The sequence below is a fragment of the Zootermopsis nevadensis genome, unplaced genomic scaffold (assembly GCF_977971745.1).
Source record: "Zootermopsis nevadensis isolate Lab colony 2312 unplaced genomic scaffold, Znev_1.0 Znev_ptg000011l, whole genome shotgun sequence".
Lineage (NCBI taxonomy): Eukaryota > Metazoa > Arthropoda > Insecta > Blattodea > Termopsidae > Zootermopsis > Zootermopsis nevadensis.
The window spans coordinates 12658657-12677797 of NW_028259143.1; the positions used below are offsets into that span (position 1 = coordinate 12658657).

The 19141-nt window shown below is 36.7% G+C and overlaps 1 protein-coding gene and 1 long non-coding RNA gene across 2 annotated transcripts; both read right to left on the minus strand.

Moving 5' to 3' along the window:
- Positions 1-1862: 1862 nt before the first annotated feature.
- On the minus strand, positions 1863-10579 carry LOC147874089 (ankyrin repeat and LEM domain-containing protein 2 homolog). The gene is made up of 7 exons (XM_087347347.1): positions 10281-10579; positions 9249-9586; positions 7157-7468; positions 6115-6267; positions 4988-5208; positions 3096-4210; positions 1863-2113 (listed from the first exon to the last, which is right to left on the minus strand). The coding sequence occupies exons 1-7, from the start codon at positions 10435-10437 to the stop codon at positions 1878-1880; spliced, it is 2532 nt and encodes an 843-aa protein (XP_087203473.1). The 5' UTR covers positions 10438-10579; the 3' UTR covers positions 1863-1877.
- A 277-nt stretch (positions 10580-10856) lies between these two features.
- Positions 10857-15074, minus strand: LOC147874090 (uncharacterized). Its single transcript, XR_015534782.1, has 2 exons — positions 14941-15074; positions 10857-12849 (listed from the first exon to the last, which is right to left on the minus strand). It is a non-coding gene; the product is annotated as an uncharacterized LOC147874090 (long non-coding RNA).
- Between the last annotated feature and the right edge of the window lie 4067 nt (positions 15075-19141).

The window sequence follows — 19141 nt, forward strand, 5'->3', positions numbered from 1 at the left end:
TTGCTTCAGCACCATACCCCTTAATCTATTCTCTTAACTCTTGATGATCTACAACACGTTTTCCCAACCTGGTATCTGTGCCCTGCCCACATTTTTTAATAATGTACCATGATAAATTAATTTTTCCTGTGTGAAGATTCCTGTCTTCTGGGTTGTTGCTCCATGTAGTCTGGTTGAAGTTTACTAACATTTCAGAGGTGTGATGATGGAGGTAGCAAATACTTCTGAAACGCCTGTAAACTTCTACCAGACTATACACAGTGCAACAACCCAGAAGACAGGCATCTTCATACTCACTGCCATATGAAAATAAAATCTCACTAATTTTAAGTGATTAATAAAACCAACATCAACAAATTTATAAATACAATTATTTAATATGTGGAACTGTTGGTGTTAGTATAATTTTCAATAAACTAACATGAAAGTTAAAATTGTTGTCAGTTACAATATGTAGCCCCTAAGTCAATAAGAAAGGATAAATGTAGTTCCAGGGTCTTCAAAGGTTGACAATCCATGCTTTACATCACATGGGCATAGACAGGGAGAAAAATAATGACACTTAGTTTCTCTGTACTATTATAAAATGGGGACCACATATTTTCTGAGAATATTGACACCACATATATCTGAAATTGTATGGACAGGAACAGGTGTAAACTGACTTTCATATTACATCAACAAACATGGCAAATTTTATTAAATTATTATATTAAATATTTGCAATATTTCTTGTTATCACTCAACAGTGCCAAATGAAACATATTCTTTATTTTCAGGATACTGCACTACTATAATTCCAAATAAATTTCAGAATTTTCTGGTCATAAATTTTGTAGATGGAGATAATTTTCCTGGTTGTCCATGTGTTCAAATCCTTATCTGTAACACGGCTGCAATGTATAAAATTTAAAACATAGAACACAGCACTGGATTTATAACATTTCCATTATTTAAATACAGAAATGAATCTTCTCATGCTTTAGAGGAAACCAAAAATTAATGGAACATCTTTCTGATCTGTGCATGATTTCTATTATTAATTCCCTCCCAAATTTAGGGGATCGATTTTACGTGTTTGTCAGAACCCCTACATTCTGTAAATTACAACTAGTCCCTTCAGGTCTTTATACAGGGCTAGTCTAAATGATGTTCCCGATTTGAAACACATGTTACTCACGTTTAATGAAATTCAGATGCACAAAATTGGTACCGATGGAAAGAGAAACTCTCCAAGTTTATGTTGGTATACTTCGCGGCCGCATAGTAACACTTTTCGCCGCCAGGGGCGATATGACAGAAAATTACTTCCAACGAAGGCAGAGGAGCCTTTTGTGTCCTGGATTTCCACATTCACCGGACCTGACGCCCTGCGATTTTTTTCTGTAGGAGTTCATCAAAGATATTCTTCATGCCACCCTCACCACAGACCTTGCCAGAAGCCATTACAGCAATCGATCATGATATGCTGCAACGTGTCTGGGAGGAACTCGACTACAGGTTGGATGTGTGCCGAGTTACCAAGGGGGCTCGCATTGAACACCTGTGATGTACTGAAACAAAACTTGGAGAGTTTCTCTTTCCATTGGTACCAATTTTGTGCATCTGAATTTCATTGAACGTATTATTTCTTTCATATCGTGAACATCACTTAGACTAGCCCTGTATTCCACTAAACCAGGGTTCTTACCCTTTTTCGCTAGCATACCACTAGTTCTAATTTAACACACTAAATGTACCATAACCAAATTCGTTCAGGGAAATCTTATTTATGTTAATATGATCTTCTGCTTTTCTTACTTAGTTCGCATACCACCAGTGGTACGTGTACCACAGGTTGAGTAACGCTGCAATATACAATATTCAGTCTCCAGCACTTATATTAGCATAAATTTCCATTTTAAAAAGACATGTACATAAAAACACGGATCAGAAATCTTACCTTCTGAAAACTCACCACCTGATGATATGTACGTCATTTTATGTAACTTATTAGTTTCTGAATTATATGTCTGTCTCTTTTTAAAGCTGCTCACTTTCAGATTACAGTGTGTTTCATCAATGGAACCTTCCATCTCACTAATTCTTGTACTATCACACTGCTGGTCAGAATCTAGTGGAAAGTACATAATTAATTAGCTTCATTATTTATTATAATGTAAAATATGCTAATAGGATCAACAATAATGAATATGAGGAAGGAGATCAATTGTAACAGTAACTATATTGTCTAAAATCCTTTGAGTGTCACAGAAGAAGAATAGAATGCAATGGTATTTACAGCATTCACAGCACCATCTACTGAAGTAAAATATTGGTACTGCTAAAAATCTCTTTTTAGACATTCTAAACTTGTATGATTTTTCAAGAACAAATTGATTCTACAGACTCCACTCACTGGAAACCCTAACACTTGGAGGACTTATGTTTTCAAGAAAGAGACCAGTATATGCAACGAGTATAGGCGTGAATGGATAAAAATTTGATTTGTTACAAAGGTCGCTCAGTTACATTTGGGAGTGTCAAAGACTTCAACCTACATCACACGAACTGATTCCAACAAAAAATCTGTAATTCTCCTGCTTCATATTTGGGGCATATGATTTAAATCTTAGCCTGGAGACTAGTTATCCTAAGGTTTTTCATGGTTTTACTCAGGTCTTCCCTGCAAATTCTCGGATCAGACCATGTCCACCTTCTTCCATATCCTTTCAAATTCATTATTCATTACTCATCTCATCTCTTGATGCTAAGTAATCTGAACTACTGACAGTATCATTGAATAAACCACAAATAAATAAATACATACATAAACAATTTTTAGTCACATTCAGCATTTACTTACTTTAGTTCAGAGGTTCAAATAATGAAGAATTATCACTAGATGGAACTGAAATGGTGATGGATATATATTTATTTTCAGTGCTTTGTTAATCCCCGAGTATCACTACATTTTTAAGGTGGAATAAAGGTACCTTACATAAACTAATATAATTTCTACAAGTAATAAATAAAATTAAATTCTACAGACCAACACACCATGACATATATTTTATGCAAACAACGTAACAAATATGCATGTGTCAAAAACTCACCATTATCTTCTACAAATGTAAGTCGTCTTGTAATTCCATCTGATGAAGATTGTGTGTTAGCTTTGTCAGATGTATACCGCACATGATTTCTCTTGAAGGACCAACCTTTCCTAGAATTTCTCATAAAATTATGATTTTGTCTGAAGCATAAGCACTGTGAACCATCAGACCAAATCCTCATACATTCTTCTTCTGTTCGGACATGGATATCTTTCTTAGCACCACTGGTTTTGTCTGTGTCTTTATCATTTTCTTGTATTTCTAAGGCGCAAAGAATATACTCGGCAATACATTTTACCTGATTACGTTCACAATTGGTTTTTCTTTGGTGTTCATCATATGCATGTGCATCACGGTAACATATGCTCACATCATCCTCTTCATCTGAATAAGAACATGACAATGGGGAAACTGTAGATTGAAGGCCAGCCACGACAAATTCCAGTTCATCACTAGTAAGCTCAATAAGCTGTGCTGCTACGATTACGGCGATTCGAGAGTGAACGAGATTAAAATCGACAGATGCGAATCTGGCGTCATCTTTAAAACTGCTGACAAGATCTTGGAGATGCCTAATTTCTGGATGAAGCATGTCAGGCACTGAATCACTAACCCGTACACTACGACCAACAAACGCGAGTCCATCAAACATTCGTTTAGCGAACACACAACAAGATTTTTCTACACATAAGAATGGGCTAAGACCTGGATTCAACAGAGTTTCATCTTCCATGCCAGCATTTGCATCCACTTTTCGATGACTGTACACATTTGATTTGGTCTTAAACGCATTCTCTACTAGTGGTTTAACTGGACTGGTGTCAGACAGACTGCACGCTTTAAAAGCAAGGCACAGATTTGACACTGGACTAATCTCATCATCAACTGACTGATTTTCACTATACTCTGTTAAAGATGATACACAACCATTCACTACACATTCTGAACTATCATAACACTCCTTGGTTGAATATGGTTTCTGTGCAGCCTCCTGAAATCTGTTCTTCAGATAAGCCTCAAGTTTCTGAAGCCCATCCTCAGAGGCCAAATTTGTAAATGTATCAAGAAATGGCCAATATTCATTCCAACCAACCCTGAATTCCTCAGCCAGGTCCCTGTAAAAAATCACAGGCACAAAATATATTATACTTTCGGGCAAAGTAAAGCAGATATTTTCCTCCTTTGCATTATGCTTCATGGTCAACATTTTCTTTGGCCAATAACATCAAGCTACTAACTGAAACTGTTTGAGCAGGACACCATTCTACTACCAAAACAAATATACTAATATTATTTCATGTGAAAATAGTAAAAACATTTTCTTGCATCCAATTATTTTTATATGGAAAAACTGAGGAACACTGTCAACAAAACTGAATGAATGATAAGAGGCAGAGAAACAGCATAAAGTAGAATAAAACACGCATCTAAATACAGAAAGATAAAATGGAAGGAAAGAATAAATGGCTTTGTAATTTACCATCAACAATGCTTGATATTACTTATGATTGGCTGATGTGTGAGTAGTGGAGTCAGCATTTTCCTGTCTCGTGAGGTTCTAAATTTTAAAATGTATACATTCAGTAACAGTAACATATCATTTTGCTTCATAACCTAAACTTCATTTGAAATTACATATGCACAATATTCGGTTTTAGAGGTTAACTGGGACGTGCAAGGCTAAAGGTTCATAAGGGGCACCAAATACTCTTGCCCTTTCTCAGGTCATAGTGCATGTTATCTTATAATACATAAGAATATAACTGTTTGTTGAGTAAAATAATTTCTATATTTGAAACTCTGACTTCAAGAACCACTTAGATTTGGGCAAACAGTGTCTCACTACAGCAAAGTGAAAGAAACATAAGCTTGAAGTCGTCCGTATCTCCCACCTGCCAACTCTTTCTAATCCTTTCTCAACATCCAGCAGTCTAAATGCATGACAACTCAGACTTCCTGTATATGCCTGTCTGCAGGCATTCTGGTTTGGAGTCCGAGGCATCCGAGGAGGAGTCTTCCACTTCTTCCGAAACACGATTGCTTTTTCATGATTCATTGGTCCTGCATAAGCCCGGATTTCCATTCTTCCATTAAGTGGATCAGCTTTTAATACCTGATGAATAAACATTTTAGAAACATTTTAGAACAAACAGTAAATTAATAGAATGACGTCTCCTCTGATGATGAGCCATGTTTGTATGAAGTTAATTTTCTGCATTTCACAGACTGTGTCTGCCTCCAACACCAGAGACTGACAGGTTGATTTGATTGGTGATTGGGTGGGTGTAGTATAGATATATATGCACTGTCAGCTCATGGAGCCCAGTCTCCTTGATCAAGAATGGACCAAGGGGATAACAGTAGGTGGTGTATGGTGATCACCCTACCTAAAAGGACACAGTCCCTAGATTATTTCCTATAGAACTGAAAACTGAAACACAAAGACAAATAAAAATAACAAGAAATAAATTCAGAAGGCATTCAAAATATAATAAAGTCAAGATACAATTAAATAATGGAAAACAGCTATTAAGCACATAAAAACAGAACATCTACAAAAAAATTCAAAAAAGCTTTAATCAAGGTGTTTTGAGAGGAACACATTTAATCTGTACTCTTCGGTGCTAGGCAATATGATGAATAACCCATTATGACGGAAAAAAAATTGTGACAAAACATTTCACGTTAAGTAAAACATTTTACAAACTGTTATATTTGATAGCTTTGGTTACATATGAAGTACACACACAATACATGAGACAGAACATATAAACCTCCTAGCATCCATCAAATAAGCAGTGTGTGGGGTCTAAACATGGTAACAGAAGTAACTGTCAACATTCCCGCTAGAAATGAATCTCCAGACATCCTGTGAACACCCTGAATTGTCTCAGCTTCACTTTGCAATTGACACCTTGTCAACTACGTGCTCTTATATGAGAGAATTCTCTGACTAAATTAAATTTCTCAACAGGACCCTGCATAGTGGATACATGTGTAAAAACAATTTATTACCAACCAAAGGGCAAGCAGGAGAGAATGGATCACCAACAGTAGGCTGTACAGAATTATCCTCTGATCTAAGTACAGGAACATAAAACATGTCATCCAGTAAATTTGACAGTTTTTGCCTTAGACTTTCATCTGGAGAGGAAACACGACTGCAGATAACCTGGAAAAAAAGAAGAAGGAGAAATCATGAGTATGGTAAGTAAGATAGAAATAACGTTATGTACATATAACCACACTATTTTAATTGTTTCAGCTATGTAAAATGCTACATCTCAGCAAGCAGACTGGTCCTCTGGCAGCACTCCACATTTGTATTAGGGAGGTTAGCTAGTTTGAATCTTGACCAGTCTAATCACTATCCGGATTGTCATTTTTCTGTTTGTGAGTCTCTCCAGGCAATTTCATGGAACTGACATAAGCCATGACTGTATATTCCCAGATTCTTATCTATTCACAATTCATAATTATCGTCACATCACATTCAATTATATAAACTTTCTAAACTTCAAAATGGAATCATATACTGTACAGTATTTATAATTTCATTATCCTTGGTAAAACTCTAAAAGAAAGGCCTTCACAAATTCTTACAAACAATATTTTAAAATGTCAATGTGCTAAATACTTTATGATATACACAATTTAATTTTTTATGAAAATCAATAACACTGGGTGTGAACTAAATTTCTGGGTTATACTATCACTGAAAAATATTTTGGACCAACTAACTCCAAGGTAGAGGACTTTTCATTAAAAATGTCTGTCATTCAAATAGTCAAAAAATTCCCTCATTTCATGGAATTTGATGCGCCATCACTTTTTCAAATAATACTTTTGACCAACTTCCACCTATGCCTTGACCTCTTGTCCTACGGTTTCCCAAACAAAACTTTGTACATATTTCTTGATTCTCCCATCATACTACATTCCCAACCAATCACATTCTTCTTAGTTGAAGCACAAAGAATAACATAAACATTTTATACCAAGTACTCACTCCTGAAGAATACTGTGATGTATATATGATAATGAAAATACATGTTACTTGCATCTCTTGGTGTTTGTCCATATTTATTCCTCCCATGTCTATCACATTGTGGATAAGACACCAATACATCTACAACTGAAACAGCTCCCAATTTAACTGCAAAATGTATCGGAGTCTCATTGAGGGCCTTATCAGGAGTATTCAGGTAAAGATCCAACAAGATACGAGCTCGGTCCTGACAGTTGGCAGCATCATCATCTCCATACAGCAACTGAATAAATGCAACATTGCTCACTGTCTGTAGAATTAGATCACATATTTGTGCGTCACAAGCCTTGGCTGCTACATGCATTGCGTTATACCGTGAGCCTTCCTAAACCCGGAAAAGACAAAGAAACAGTAAATAAATTATTTAAATTTCATCATTTGTCACGTAAATGTGCAGTAATAGAGATTAAATATCACTTATAAATAATAACTGACAATTATGTACAATTCTCTGCTAGCGATATTCTATAATTGCTGGTCATTATTGATAATGAATAGATTATTCACTTTTACCATAAATTAAATATTACCAATATGATTGTCAGGCAGAACAAAGCATAATGATTTATAAGTTTATACAGTAAATTACAGCTAATGTAAAATAAATAAATAATATATAAATAAAAGACTGTGACAGATCTTAGTGTAGTTCCCGGTGCAATTAAGGTTGAAAGTACCCAGAAAAAATGGTAAATCCCCATAAGAGTTGAAATCAAAGAAGAACATGGATGTTTTTCTGTTTTACATTTGGATCTCAAGATAAATGTCAAAGAACAACACTGACTTTTATTTTAATAAAAATGCACAGCAAAGCACACTCCAGTTCACACACTGCTGCTTGTTGGGAAAATCTTGAATATTGCTTCCTCAATATTTTCTTTGATTTATTTTATGCACTTTGTCTTTCAAGCTACCCCATAAATAAAAATCACACAGTGTGAGGTCTGGGAAACAAGTTGGTCATAAACTTTCATTAATACATTTTTCACCAAACATGTCAGTTATTGTGGCCACAGAGTTATCGGTTGTGTTCACCTTTACTGAATCCTGCTGAAAGTAACCATACTCTTTCTTTTTTTCTGTTAGCTTAAGGAAAATCCTTTTCAAAATCTAATTAACATAGCTTCCTGAGTGAAGACTATCCATAAAAGAAAAACAGACAATTATTCACCATACACTGATTCCACACCAAACACCAACTTCTGGATGTTGAAGTAGAATATCATGAATGACTCCACGGTATTTTGAGCACCAGAATCAGTTATTTTGTGTGTTCATGTGTCCAATTAAGTAAAACCAGGCTTTGTCAGTAAAAAACAATACTTGTGGGTCAGTGAATCTTCATTCATTGTCTGGATAAACCAGTTGCAAAAATGTATTATTATAGCTGGGTCTCGTGGTTGTTACAGAAATAGGTGAAGTTTCATTAATTTTATAGCAGTTCATGCTGAGAAGACCGAAACATCATATTGCTAGACTAGATATACCAGTGATTTCTTGACAAATGCTCTAATCTTGCAATAGTATAATCAAGTTTTTCTTCTCTTTATTTTCTTATGCAATTCTAACCTATACTTTTGAATGTATTAACGAAACCTTGGAGAAATATCAACACCAGATAATTTTTGTTTTAAGTTCTCTGTGATATATACATAAGCTAAATTGGTTTTTTACATAATTATCCAAATACAAAATAACAACCCTGTATCTTGAACACACAAATAACAGAGGAAAAAGAAAAAACATTACTCATGCCAGTTTTCATAACCCTTTCTTAACCCATGGACTTAAAATTTTTAACAAACTTTGGTTTCTGTATATAATCACCCATACAAGAGCCTGGATTTCATTTAGTCATTCATAGATGGCTCCCAACTACACATATAAAAATAAAAAAAACACCTAACTTCAAAATCCCCTGCTTCTGATGCTCACTCTTAATGTTGTGAAACCATTTTATTGCACAGAATGTTTTGGTAGGGCAGTCTGATTTATTTTTTGTGTATGAAAAGAGCATTAAAATCAGAGATGACCGAGTTAGGAATTCTATGTAGAATACTAACACATACATTTCAAAACTATTTACAAGAAAGCAATCTGCATACCTGAAGAATAGCTGGAGTATCTCCACTGCTCACTAGGTAGCGAGGATTATCCCAGATGGTGGTTCTGAATGTGTGAGCGTCACCACATTCTATCAATTTCCTCAGCCAAACCAAGTCCTGCGATTTAGGTCCTCTGAAAGGACTTGGTTTTTCGCCTATTACAGGACTGCTGGTTTCTAAATTTTCTGTTAACACAGATAAGGGAACTACAATTTCAGGAGCTTGAACTGCAAATTCCATAGCCTCCTGTCTTGTCTTAAACGATTTTAACCTCGCTTCCTTGTATTTCTTCATAATTGTCAGTGCTTCTGATTTGTCATTATAGACATGCAGAGTGTCTGAAAAATAAAGCAAAAATGTTTATATATACAAATGCTGCATAAATCTGTCAATGGAAATGAGTGGATACTGTATGGAAATTCAACAGACAGTAATTAACTATTTTACATCCAAAAGAAAATAATTAAAATAATGACAGGTATTAAAAGCAGAGGCTCTTCTAGAAAATTAGTTAGAAAATTTTCTACGCTTTCATTTGCAAGTGAATAAATACTCTCCTTACTATCATTTATGGTGAAAAACTTGGACAAATTTCAAATAAATAAAGATGTACACAATCTAAACATAAGATGTACATATGACCTTCAAATGCCAAATCCTAACCTCACTACATACCAAAAAGGAGTATATTATACAGGTATCAAGTCATTCAATAATCTTCCACATACAATTAAGAGTTTAAATCATGATATAAAAGTAATCAAGTCTGCATTACCTCTTAACCTACTCCTACTCTGTAGATGATTCTACCTCTGTTGACACTTCTTAAGCTTTAGGTATATCTATATGTAAATAAGGTTTTGTTGCAAGATTTGAGGTTTCACAGCGGTGAGTATGAAGATTTCTGTCTTCTGGGTTGTTGTTGTATTTAAAATTCATAAGTTCTGTACTTATATTATTATCCGTGGAATGTAAATACACTATGTCTACAATTCAAAATCTTAAAACTAACTTTCGAATGCACCTACTTACCATCAGATTCTAAGGCAGCGTTTCTAGGTATATTTACACCGTAATACATTTTTTCAAAATTATCAGGATTACAAAATTTTTGTTTCGAAATTGCCGCGTCCTTCACATATAAAACGTTGCGTTTAAATAAAAAATCTACTCTACACATAACATTCATAAAACCCTTCTTAAAACAAGAACTTCAAAGGAGTCAAGGTAGGAAGACGTTAAATCAAAGCATAAGCTTTATAAAACTCGAATTCAACTGTTTTTCCGTTATGATGCATTTACTAATACCAACCACAGAGACCTACCAACCTCGGGATGATAGACACCATTTCACGGACTGTAAAATGCTATTACCTTTGGTAGTATATACATCATGCCTGATGAAATCTAAGGTTCTCACGGCTTGAGTGCAATTGATTCAGTACTTGGGCATTCATATGCTAATGGAGGATTAAGTACAGGAGCTTATAAAAGTGTGAAGGAGTGAATTAATTGCATATATGAGGTTCTCACAGCAGGTAGCAGCATTGTTGGTCTTTGGTTTTAATGCTGTATGGGTTTCTTGGTAAATAATAATAATAATAATAATTCAATTCATTTCATTTATTACAGTGCTTGGCAACATCCAAAAGAGGTCAATAACAGCCAAGCACTAACAATAAACATAACAATACAAAAACAAACAAACAATAAACTAAATATATAGATGTACAATATAATAATGATAATATATCAATTCATTAATTTGTTACAAAATAATCAACAAGCAAATGAGCTGAATAATATGCCTAGGTATATAATAATTAAATTAAAAACAGTTAAATATAAATAATACATACAAAATGAAACTTTAGTAAAAAAAGAAAAAGAAAAGGAAATTGGCTAAATAAAATGCCTAAGAAAAATATTCTCCTTGTTAAAAATGTTGATGCGCTGACAGACTGCATTAACAGCAGAAGCACACCTAAACAAGGAACTAGCTTTAAGACTACGATAAACAAAGAAACGAGAAGTAGTCTCTAATGCATCTGGAGGGCACGCGCAAAGAAACTGAATCCAAAACGGATGGGCAGCAAATTTTACCTTTAAATATATTAATGAGAAAGAGAGCATCAAGATGGCTCCTCCGCAGGTGCAGTCAAAGAAAATTTATCCTAACTGAAACGTCTTCATAATTATAGTCACTTAGGCCATTAAAAAATCTGGCGTGACATAAAGCAGCAAATTTCCTTTGAATTCTTTCAACTTTGGTAGAATCAGTGGAAGTAATAGAATTCCAAGTAACAGATCCATACTCCAATTTAGACCAAACAAGACTATTGTACAAAACCAATAAGCTATCTAAAGTAGAAAAAAACAAGACGTAATATACCTAATAAAATTTAGCATTCTATCTAGTCTAGCAATAAGATGTTTCAGTCTTCTTGGCAAGAACTGCTATAAAATTAATGAAACTTCACCTTTTTCTGTAACAACCACGAGACCCAGCTATAATAATACATTTTTGCAACTGGTTTATCCAGACAATGAATGAAGATTCGCTGACCCACAACTATTGTTTTTTACTGACAAAGCCTGGTTTTACTTAATTGGACATATGAACACACAAAATAACTGATTCTGGTGCTCAAAATACCCTGGAGTCATTCAAATAGTCAAAAAATTCCCTCATTTCATGGGCCATCACTTTTTCATATAATACTTTTGACCAATGCCTAATTATATAAATTTTCTAAACTTTAAAATGGAATCATATACTGTACAGTATTTATAATTTCATTATCACTGACATCTCTAAACACTTTATGCAAAGTGTAGAGAAAAACAGGTTTATATGCACGTAAGTGAGTAAATAAATTATTTAAATTTGATCTTTTGTCATGTAAATGTGCAGTAATAGTGATTAAATATCACTTATGAATAATAACTGACAATTATGTACAATTCTCTGCTAGCGATATTCTATAATTGCAGGTCATTATTGATAATAATATAATTACAAGAAAAATCATACAGTAAACTGAGACAAAAAAGGTGAATGAATCAGTGGGTCCTACGTCCAAGAAGCCTAAAGTTTAATTTGTGAACATATGGAATTATCTCTATTTGAGAAATTTTTTTTTAAGAAATACTCTTATTGCTGACTTCCTTTACTGATCAATTCTTCTTCTTATTCTTTTAAGAATCTTTTATTCCTTACCTGCATAAAATTTTAACATCATGTGAAAATATCCCATATGTGCTTCCTACATAATAAACTATCCATTGCATTAAAATGTTCTAATATCTGATATTAAAAATTTAACAATCCCATTCTTTATAAGTACAAACATCAGAATTTACTACATCTAGATATAGATAAACATATTTCTAATTATAAAATATAGGCTATTAGAATTTCATAAGTATTTTTCTTTCCAACCGCTCATGACTCAATGGTGAATATGATCCTGTAATTCTGTGCCATGCCTGTGGAGGAGTGGAAGACTGCATACCTTTTTGGTATTGTGAAGAATCTGCGACAGGTGTCTGAAGCATTCTAGTTCTTTCTTTAGGCCTCGAAGGAAGAGGACTGGACCATCTGAAAGTTACAAGACATATAATTAAAATGTTTTACCTTCTTAATGTCCATTGACAAATTCTGTCCACCATTTCCACTTCTTTGTAATTCAACTTTATTTTCCATAGACATTTAGTTTAAAATTTGAAAAACATGTCTTCTTGTTGATGAAAGACTCGGGTTACAAGTCGCGTCAGGTGGCTGAATGGTGAATAGACCATATCTTCTGCCAACGTTTCGAAAACAACCCCTGCTCTCATCCTCAAGGCTGCTGCGTAACAAATCTGAGCCCTGAGGATGAGAACAGAGATTTCTCTCACAATGTTGGCAGAAAATATGGTTCATTCACCATTCAGCCATCTGACAAGGCTTGTAACCTGAGAGTCTATCATGAAAGCTTCACTTTATACATGTCTTCTTCTTATTATCCATATGCACATATTAGAAACTCTTCTCTGACAAAAAGGAGTTTTACAAAACTTTCTGTGTTTATTGAAATACATGAAAAATCTTAAATCAATTTAACAATCACAAACTTCAAAGTGGAACATAACAGAAATATTATTAATGCTAAAACCATTCTCTTGTAAGCATAATTACACAATTTAACAATCCATTTCCAAATGAACATTCCAAACAAGATATTTACTATTTAGTTTGAAAGTGAAAACAGATGAAATACTATGGATGGCTAGGAACGTGTTCATAATTCTTTTTTAATTTAATTAATATTGTGTACAAAGATAATACAAATACAAACAATGGACAACAAATTGAACTTGTACACTTCATACAACATAGAGTACTATGGATTGTCCATGGTGCCTACAGATGTCTGAATAGTCTAAACGTCGTTATGTTGATATAGTAAAAAGTGCAGTTATGTTGACAGACGTGTAAGTGTTATCAAGTTGAAAATTCGACACAACGTGGATCTAAATTATAAATTTCCTATTAGGAATGGATTATTTGGTTTTATTCTTAAATATGGGCGTGTCTGACGAGCCAAACTGTATATATGTCAGCAAGGCGCACTTTTGAGACTGAATCTTATTAAATAATAATTCTGCCTTCCAAGGAAAAATAACTAGCGACCATGGGAAGAAACATATATCTCAAACACCGTTGGTCTCATAGGTAAATATTAAGCGTCCGCCCCAATTACGCGAAGTTTCACGTAAAGAGTAAAAAGAGGCTTGTTCCTTAAGATTTGTCCCAAATAAATGGCCGCCCCGATTAACCGACGGCACAATTAACCGGAATCTACTGTATTAACGTTAAGACTTTTGAAAGACCATGATAGTCGGGACGAATCTGTTCGTTCCACGTCCGTCAGAAGTTAATGTTAAGGAAGGGGGAGGGTAGCAAATGAGGAAGTGTTTACTGTCAGTACTGAAAACATTAACTTCAGCGGTATTACTTTTTAGCTCACTGTTCTGCTTCGTACGTCGGTAATATCTTTGGTTTGCGTAGTACGTGCGTTGGTTCCCTTCTACCCCCCCCCCCCGCCCCCCAAAGTATGACGTTGGCGAAACGCACGGTTGGGTACCGACTACTGTACATTTGTTTTTAACTGTATACTTGTGTCGATGGTAAAACTTGGTGTGGTATTTTTACAACAGCAAGTGTCCTGAAATTTTTTTATTTTTATTTTTAGTGTTCTGTCTGACGACAGGTCCATATGAACAGGATCCTTCCATCCTTTTCTCTTCTCGGACTGGGACCTGTTCATATACGTTCTTGGCAGATGATCCAGAAGTGGTTTGCCATTGCCTTCTTCTGTGTGTGAATGGAGTAATTGTTGGGATGCCACGGAGAAACCGAGGAAGCCCCCGGAGGAAAACTCCGTGTTACCTAGACCACGGCCTTGCCCAACACAAGTTATAAATTATGAAATATGACTGGAAAAATTATAATAGACAATCTTGATTGTCAGCAACGATTAAAACGGCTTGCGGGCAATTCTCTCTGGCTTCTTACTTACTTAATTGTCGGAAATGTAATTCATTCTGTAAAATATCTTGTGCTTAATATCTGTTGCACGTTCATTTGAAGTTATCAGCCTTTTAATACGAACCCAGAAAACGTTTTACAAAAACATTAAATACGTACGATATTTCAGTTTTACCAGTGTGGCAAGGCATTACTCAGCGCTCCACTCTAGTTGTGCACATGCGATATCACGGGCAACAATGATCGGACTTACATTGTTGACAAAACAGGACAGCAGTTTTTTATTTCTTGGAACAAATAGATGCAACTTCATTATAAATTAAAGATAAGAATATTTTCTGTTGCTTTCACGTTAGAAACGTAAAATAGATCCATCTTATTATTTTACGTAAATACGTCTATAGGGAAGGATCATTCGGCAAAACAGCGTTAGGGAAGTGTGTAAGATCCATATCAACATTGAGTAAATATGGAACCAACCAACCAACCAAAAATCTAACTGAGGGCGGAGGCCTGCGCAAGCGCAAGCATCGTCCCTACCTAGGTGAAACCATTCCTGCGCACAAGGCGCATTGCTGGAAATGGTAAACGGTCGTAATATAAGAACGGAAATTTTGCTAACGCTAACGGGGTTTCGTCGTGGCGGGAGCCTCGACCATTCAAACTGGGATCTGTTGCTGCTGATGGGAGGTCATCCCGTCAGGCAAGTTGTCCAAGGAATTTGGTTGGTTGGATCTCCGGGGTTTGAACCCAGAGAGGGAGGGGCCGTTTCGGCTGAAGGCCTCTGCGGCATGGGGGGAAGATCACTTCAGCTGATGGCCTCCGTGATCGGGGTGGGGGTGGCGGGCCGTGCCCCTATTAAGTTATACCCTGGCATTCGCCTTACAACTGAGGAAAAGCACGGAAAACCTCAGTCAGGGTAGCCGAGAAGTCTAACCACTCATTGTGCCGACTTGGCCGTCTTTTGGGGACGGCCTCGGCTGGCCTGCTGAACATCGGTCGCCCTCGGTTGCCCTTGGGCGACCTCTGGCAGCCCTCGTTCATCACGAGTCCCACTGGACACAACCAAAAAGCTAACTGAGGGCGGAGGCCTGCGCAAGCGCAAGCATCGTCCCTACCTCTCTCCAGGCTGTGCCGGTGGGGGTCTCGTCCACTCCCAATCACTCCTACCACTCACTCACTACCAACTCGCTCACCAATCAACTCTCCCAATCTACCTCAATCTGCTTTTCAATATACCATATATCCTGCGTTCTATAACAATGCTTTACTGCTTTACCTAAGAAACTAATTGTTACGTCATCTGTTTACTCGGCATTATTGTTTCATTATTGCTGTCAACAATCCGCTTTTGTTATTGCGGAAAGAGCTGTGCTGTGAATCGCTTGTAGAAGAAGTTTTACTTGACGCTAGTAGAAATTTGGGGATGAGTGAGGTTTTCCGAGCTTTTCCTCAGTTGTAAGGCAAATACAACAGCATAGTTCAAAAGGAGGACGGCCCGCCAACCCCAAATCATTGAGGCCTTCAGCTGACGTGAACCTTCCCCCCTCGCCCAACTCGCAGAGCGACCTCTGGGTTCAAATTCCAAACAACTCTCCAATCAAAATCCTTTCCAAGAAGGACGAGTTGCCTCACGCGATATGTACCTCACATCAGCAGCAACAGACCGTCAAGGCTTCCGCCCGACAAAACCCTCCTGTCAGTTATAAGGCTCATTTACCATTTCCAGCAATGCGTTTCTTACGCAGGAATGGTGTTTTCTAGCAAGGGACGATGTCTCGCGCATGCGCAGGACTCTGCCCTTATTTGCCCTTAGCTTTTTGGTACTGCTAGGTCCAGAAACAGGGACTAGCTCTACGGATTGGGCCCAACTGAGTCGGATTTCTACTTGGAGACGGAGAAAGACTTCAGTCTTCAAAACGCCATTTTTATTGGTTTTTGGTCTTGGACTTTGCATTAGGTCGAAAAAAATAATTTGCTTCAACATCTTAAGAGAGACTCGGGTCTGTGACCTTAGATGCTGTAATTTCCTCTGCGAAACGAAAGAATGTTGATTCGGCGTCGTTCTTTTATCGCTGCTAATTTCCTGTCAACAGAAACAATCCTTGTCAGGACTCGAATCCAGTGTCGACGCCTGTTTCTGTAATTTCCTCTCCGAAACGAAAGAATTTTGCCTTGGCGTCGTTCCTTTATCGCGGTTGCGTTCCCGTCAACCGAAACCATCCTTGTCGGGACTCGAACTCAGTGCCGAGGCCTTCGTTTCCGAAATCTCCTCTTCGAAGCAAAAACTCGGATCCTGGCGCCCTTCTTCTGTCTCGCTTAGTTTCGGTGCTAAAGGAAGCTCCCTTGCCGGAAATCGAACTCAGGACACTTTTCCCAGTCTTCTAAACTTCCTGTGTTTTCTCATGTGTCTTAAGGAATAATCGCGCCATGTTTCTTCTTCACGGGCCACAAGCGAACGAGTAAAGAAATGTCAACCCTCAATTTCGAGTTCCACAGTATTTACTAAGGAGGAAATACGACAGCTTCTTACAAATTCATCTTCTGGGTCTCAGACAGTCTTCGGGCTTGTGACTTTAGTCAGTCAAATCATTTTCCAGGAGAAAGACAGAATTTGCCTCAGCGCCATTCGTCCCTAGTGCTTGCTATCCGAGCAACAGAAAACATGTTTCCCGGGATTCGAACGAAGGAAACATTTTTCTCTGGCCCATCGCCCGGGACCCTCAAAAATCATCTTTAAAATTAATCAACTACACTGAAACCGCACGTTATTTTAAATAAGGGCAATGGAATTGAAATTCTTTCTTACGCCTCTTCTCATTATTTCTAAATGTTCGCGTATTCTGTTCTTATAGGGAAAGTACTTAATATTAATTATTGACTTCTTATATTCATGACTGAATGTAACTAAATTATAACTTAGAGTAATTATCTTTGTTTTGTTTTTTTAACTACCAACAATGTGCAGATATTGACCGACAATGGTCAGCTTTTACGTGAACACCTGCTTGCATAACAATGTAAGAAAAGGCATTGGAATTTCTAATCCACACCTGCAACAATCTAGCCTGAGCATCCCGTAAGGCTCTTTTCTCGTTTATTAAGCATGCAGTATAATAGCCTGAATGAACCCTATTGCACTCCATTACTTTACCTAAGAAACTAATTGTTGCGTCATCTCTTTACTCGGCATTGTTGTGTTACATTCCTGCCGTCAACAATCCGCTTTCGTTATTGCGGAAAGAGCTGAGCTGTGAATCACTTGTAGAAGAAGTGCGTCGTGGAGTAGATAATTTTGTGCTGTTAAAAACGTTTTAGAATATCACAATTACTTATATAAGAATTATTAAGAAATCTTGGTTATTGCGGGTGGACATCGTGGTCTCTTACAATTGAGCGAAGTTTGAGGTAAGGATTCCTATTTATTATTATTAATGTTCATCACATTTAATGTTTTCATCTTCATTTGTGAACTCGTGTAAGAGAATTAGGCTTGTCTTCTTTTTAACACAATTTCGAGTAATATTCGATTGACTTCTGTTTGTTCACGGCATCATTGATAGTAAAATAATATTCCATTAGGCAATTATCATTTTAAAGGAATAAAACGTGATTCGTAGCCCAGAATCTTAATAAAATAAATGGATCTTAAGAAGTGGGTTATATATTCTGAATAACAATCTTATAACTTTTTATCTCTTGATACATCGACATTATTAAAGCGTTTTGGGAAACTGTGAAGAATTTTTATTTCGGTTTTACAAGCCAAATTATCGACGAATCTTCCTCTTATTATCTCCCTACAACAGCAGATTAAATCGGGGATTGCTTGCTATTATTGAGTGCAAAGTATTTATGGGTGCAAAACGTGGTCTTTCACTTTGAGGGAGGAACATAGACTGAGGGTCTTTGACAACAGAGTGTTGAGGAAGATGTCTGGACCCAAAATGGGGGTGGGACAGATAATAGAGAAAAGTGCTTGACGAGCTCCTCACACGATGTTGTTGGGGGGAGGGGTAGCGGAGGGCAGGAGAGTGGTGCTTACAAGGCCTGAAGGGAGGAGACCTCTGGGAAGACCTCGGCGTAGGTGGGAGGATAACATTAAGATGGACCTCAGGGAGATGGGACTCGATGGAGCGAACTGGCTCAGGATAGACCCCGGTGGCGGGCTTTTGTGAACACGATAATGAATCTTCTGGTTCAGTAAAGGAAGTGGGCTATTCTTTGACGAACCGAGTACCAATCGACTTTTCACAGAATATCTTGTACATTGCAGTGTGTGAGTAGCGTGATTTAGGCCTGATCTACGCATGCGTTAGAACAACTTAGAGTTTTTGTGACTGTCCAACTGTAATTTTCG